The sequence below is a fragment of the Sphaeroforma arctica genome (assembly GCF_001186125.1).
Source record: "Sphaeroforma arctica JP610 unplaced genomic scaffold supercont1.538, whole genome shotgun sequence".
NCBI classification, from domain to species: Eukaryota; class Ichthyosporea; order Ichthyophonida; genus Sphaeroforma; species Sphaeroforma arctica.
This window is the reverse complement of record NW_014040020.1, coordinates 1-5572: the sequence shown is the minus strand read 5'-3', so window position 1 is coordinate 5572 and position 5572 is coordinate 1. Positions and strand designations below refer to the sequence as shown.

Genomic DNA, 5572 nt, shown 5'->3' with positions numbered 1-5572 from the left:
GTTTGTGTGTGTATATGTGTGTGTGTGTGTGTGCGTGTGTGTGGGTGGGTGTGTTTGTGTGTGTGTGTTTGTATATATATATATATGCGTATGCAACCTATGTATGTGTGAATATAGACACATATTTTCACGTCAACTTCCAATAACTTTATCTAAATACGCTAACATACCCAAATAGAACACTCGAATGTTTGCGGATTTTCAATAAAGGCCACGGCCAGCCACAGCGCCGCCATGATACGCCGTAGGTATTGTCGCGAGTAGGAAAAGTACGTCCGGGCGTTCCTACAAAGTAACCGTATGCTTCGATATTAAATATTTTAATATGAAAGTATGCAACTACAGGTGCGACCACTGGGAGGGATACTGGAATGTGTTATTTAAAGAAATGAATACTTCTGACTAATATGAAAGTAATTAGGAAATACGGCGGGTAATAACTCTCCATAGACACATCATATGTACATGTGCAATTGTAATAAAATGGTCGAGTCTTGGCCAGAAAGCATGCTCACAGACGCAGTATACACTACACTGTACGATAACCAAACCGTAGGGAGGCGGGGTCTGTCTTGGCTGGCGGTGGTCGCCCGTCCAATGCGCTTTCAATGAGAACGATAGCATGCAGAAACAGCTGCAAGTGCATAAGATGAATATAAAACAGTATAAATGAACTGTAGCCCGTCCCACATTGTCAGTTCGTACTAAGGCAAACCCCATGGTGCGTAAGCGAAACAAGTGTATACCATCCTGTCTGTTTGGGGAGATTCTTCTTATATGCAAAGGCTCGCCTGGGCAATCACATGCCTATTCAAGCACGCAGTGGCCCACATGGCAGCCATCGCTTACAATAATCATACTAAGGTCGCAGCAGGGTATGTGAAAGTAGGATCAGGTACTTACGTGTGGCACTGCCAGAATGGGTATGTATTTTAATGTGCACATGGCTCGCACAAGAAACGGTACGATTGTTCGTGGTGTTGTATGCATGTGTGATGAAGCAACGAGTCAAACTACAAATATACGACTTCTCTGTATATAGTCACTCTCGATGTACAAGCTTCAATCCACAGCAGCACCAATCTGACCCACCAATCAGATCTGCTCCCATATACCACGCTTGAACGAGTTTCAATTCTCAATTGAAGGCTTGGTGGGAATAATAACGGCACTGTATGGGTGGTATAGCAGCTTTGCGCTACAACGTCACTCCATGCAGTCGACAGAGCACCCCAAAGTTACACACTCTTCCATATTGTACAGACAATCCCAAACGCCTCCTCTGGGCCTTCGTATGTCGAGGGAGGGTCTCAGCTATGAATCAGTATCAATCATTACATTTCAGTTCTCACATGCAAACTATGTTGTGACGCGTTATTTCATGGTAGTCTAAGTCCTGGATACTACCGATGAGATATATGTAAGCCATTCACAAACAGCGTGCATGTACCATTCCATCTCACTAATTCACTGTCGCTATCGATTCCTTTGTATCTATTGACATAAACTCCATATAGAACATGAGCATATGATGTATTTGGAACGATTTTCTCATAGCTAGCCACCAATCAGGCTGTTCTGGTTAGCTTCAACTATCACTGAAATATACCACACATAAGAGATTTTCGGATCATCGGTAAATGAGTCCTTGTTTTCTCGTCTGGTTGTCGCTACCGCCAACATTATGTATTGCAGACAATATTATTTATACTTGCAATCCCTTGCCCACCTTCCGTGGTTGTACGGTCGTGTGGTGAGATTCGGCGATACACCCGAACATTGTGAAATGTTGCCATAAGTAGTGGCATTGCACATTCTGTACCTATACATGGCTTTAATCAGCAGATGGATATGACGGAGACAAAAATAAAAGTCCTAGTGCTTTGCTTATGTGGCTACGTTTCCCTGTCACAAGAGTCTATCGATATCCTATTGTCCGGCAATGTGTAGCTTGATGAATTTCTGCACGTTGACACACTTCAGCTCCATATGGTTGTGGATATATTGATAGGACAGGTATACTCTTAGTTTATATATAGAGCACTTGACTCGTTCTGTACCAAAAGTTAGCCTCGAAATCTTTGGCAAATCCTCAATACATTCAGGAATGGCATATGTGGTGCATATATATCTGAAGGCATTGCCACGTTTGACGGTGAAGGAAATACTACCATAACGCCCATGTCCAGCATACATGGTATAAACATATCGAGTTATTCTGATATAAAGATATCGAGTCATTTACTCGTTTGAATATAAAAAGAGACACTTGTCCTCGAAATTAGCGCAGCATGATACCAAGACTAGTACATCGTGTGAGAGATAGCCCTAGTCACTACAAAGACTTCACACAAAATATCAGCAACCGTATATTGACGCAACACGCTATCCGATGCAACACACTTGTAAACTCAACTGCATATATAAACAATAAAACCATTCCTTCAAAACAAGTAATACCATATATCCAACTTACTATCATATTATCGCACTTGACATACCCCGCGATGCACCACAATGTCTGAATCCATGGTTGTCTTCGTTAACTGCCGTTTTAGAGCTCGCGCCATGCTGGTGATTGTTTCATCTACCCCCGCCTCGTGGGCAGTGTGTTGTTCTTCATAGCCCTTGAATACAGGTAGCAGTGGTTCTGTTTCCGTGCTCATGGTGATGTGCTATTATATACTTGTGCGTACTGCACCAGTGCATCTACCTGAGGATCACTTCGTTTTTGTATTAGAATCATCAAGGTCTCATGCAATAGCTGTGAAAGTTTGTTTGACAGGGCCTGTACAAGTGCGTTGAATGATTGTGCTACAGTATATGAGCTTATGCATGGCTTTGCAGGAGGTACATAACACCAATTATGCAGTCAGCTGTGTAGAAATGAACGCAGGCGTCTCCAGGTACACGTCTTACAATAGAGGTCTCGTGTGCGTACATATGCTTTGTATATTTTTAAACCAAAAATACTCCCTGAAAAACAAGTGACTGATCAATCACTGATTACGTGTCGACTGTCGTGCCATTTCATTGGCTGGGGTTTGCATTGGATTGGGTACGAACCACGCCCCGGCAGATGAGACGGTATTTGTTTAAAAAATATATAAATTCATATCTTGATATCAAAGTAAATACTAAATAAAGATATAAATAGTAATAAATATTTATAACATAGTCTGATATGGATCTCGTCGGCATATATAGTTTTTAATATATGCCTTGTATGTATAGAAGGCACAGGTATATGACAGAGTATAGTTATGTAGTTTTAGAATAAAACTACACAACTATAAGTTATACGCTAAGTATGAGTTTACCTGATCTGCTTTCTGAACATATGGTTTGTATACAGAATCGCCAGGCTGTTCAAATATATGTGTAAACGCTACGTGTATCCTAGCTTTGTAACTTTTTATCACGCAAAAACAATCTGTGTCAGGAGCCCCCAGCTATATATCAGATGCAATCCCTTGCCATTGAACGCGAATACACACGGCATGTTCGCCACCATGGGTCGCCACTGCCCTATCCTACGCGCTTGGCGCGCCAGTGTACTTGCGTGTAGACTAGAATACCAATCAGACACATTTGGTCTACGCAGCTATAGAAGTTTATTTACATACACCCCGGTCATGAATGGGATGGTTCTGAGGTCAAGTGATCTTCACCATATCGTGCAATTTCCAGTACTTAGGAATTGAGAGTGATCAACTATTGCATGCGGTAAATGCGCTTCTGTTTTATATGATCAACCTACATGATATAATGAGTGGTAGTCAGGATAGTCACAATACGCTTTCAATCGCCATGAACTGCACATTCTTCATGCAACCTCCGAAGCTCCTTAACATACATCTGCACGAGTTTCACATATGTTGTATTTGTGGTATTTAGTGATCTACTGTCACTTCGGTTTCCTTTTAAAAATAGCTCGCACAATGCCAATCATTCATAACAATGATTTCATTTAGGTGAGGCTAGCAGTGATCGGTAACATGTATACTTCTTCTACTCATATGGTTTATGCGGACAGTATGGAACATTCACACTGCATAACAGCACCAGATCGACTCCGACAGCACCACCCACTTGTACAAAGAGTCGTATACTTTTCATGTGTATAGTTTATTGTATAGTTTAGTTCTGTGTCTGATTGGGTGATTGCCCGTGCCTTGTCAATGACAGCTGTGGACGTTAGAGCTGCAGTCATCGCTCATAGAACAGATTACGACCTGCGGAGCGCAGGTCGAGATCCGTCTCACTTGCAAACCTCAGCCCATGAGCGTTCGCATGCCGTTGGCCATAAACCAGCACCGTATATGAGGGGAAGCATAAGACTACGCGCAATTGTGTGCACACCGCCGACGTGATGACGATGTTTGACAACTCATAACGTTTGTGTGGACTATCCACGACTGTCGTCACAGAGTGGCGTAGAGAGAAGTTTTTAACAAGGCAATTAATTGCAGCCACACTGCTTGAGTCGCTCAGGATGCTGCGATTTTCCACATGTTTTATTTGGTTCGAAAGTTATGAACCCTTCTCGAGGCAAGGCTCGGTATACAGTTTATAGCCCATCGTTCTGTCGGGTCAATAATAGCGTTTACCTTAAGTATTTTTTTTTGCCTTAGTTAATTTACCTTAGTTGTTTTAACTTAGTTTTTTTACCTTAATCTTGGTGTGTGACATGTAAACGCCTGAGATCTTACGACAACGGTTTCTTAGACACTAGTACTACACTGGAACCTCAGAAGACATTCCGGATTCACTAATGCCAGACTATGATTGTCTCCGAGTGCACTCAACAGTTGCGCACAGCCTCATCGCCCAACACAGTGAAATAGCCTTCACTCAGGCACAGGCAATAGGCAAGCATCGCGCATCAGATAAGAAGATGTGTATGTGTAATCTGTATAGCTGCAAATGCATGGCTACACGAATGTGTACATGTGGGCAGCATTCTATATAGATGAGTACCATGTGCACCTGTAGGCGAGACCGATGTATCTATGACGTCCTTTGAGATGTGTAGCCACTAACGAGGGCAACCTATACATACGCAATCACCCATTCACGTAGAACAAGGCAGTCGATCCTTGTCTCATCTCCCACAACAGTCCTCTCTTTCAGGTGGACACATACCTCAAAATCTCTCCAACCCCTCCGTCAAAGGCGCGCGTGTACATCACTGCGCTGTAGGTGTGTATGACCCAAACACAAACATCGGCACATTGCATGATTCGACACAGTTAATCATCCTGATGCGGATGCCCAGCTCGTCTGGTGTATACCTGATTGATCTCCTGGAGTGATAGCCCGGCCGTCTCAGGTACTAAGATAGCTACAAACGCGGTCACGAACGCGCACACTACGGCAAAGGGCAGGAAACTGTACGCCTGTGAGAATATAAGAAGAAAAGGGTCGCTTGAGAATACAAAAATAAAATGAACGTTAAGGTATGGGATGCCAAACACTATTCTGGGCTGTAAGCAGCAACCGAATGAGGACAGAAACCAAGGGAATGGATGAACGATTCACTATGTTTAAACATCGAATGTACGTATTTGAA

At 42.8% G+C, this 5572-nt stretch overlaps 2 protein-coding genes across 2 annotated transcripts; both read right to left on the bottom strand.

Annotated features, from left to right (window-relative positions):
• Positions 1-303: 303 nt before the first annotated feature.
• Positions 304-2666, bottom strand: SARC_07067 (hypothetical protein; the record flags this gene model as incomplete). The annotated part of the gene is made up of 2 exons (XM_014298994.1): positions 304-634; positions 2502-2666. 2 exons carry the CDS (start codon positions 2664-2666, stop codon positions 530-532), a joined length of 270 nt encoding a protein of 89 aa, XP_014154469.1. The 3' UTR covers positions 304-529.
• Positions 2667-4290: 1624 nt separating this feature from the next.
• Positions 4291-5400, bottom strand: SARC_07066 (hypothetical protein; the record flags this gene model as incomplete). The annotated part of the gene is made up of 1 exon (XM_014298993.1): positions 4291-5400. A coding segment is annotated over one exon (148 nt), but the record flags the coding sequence as incomplete, so codon positions are not given.
• Between the last annotated feature and the right edge of the window lie 172 nt (positions 5401-5572).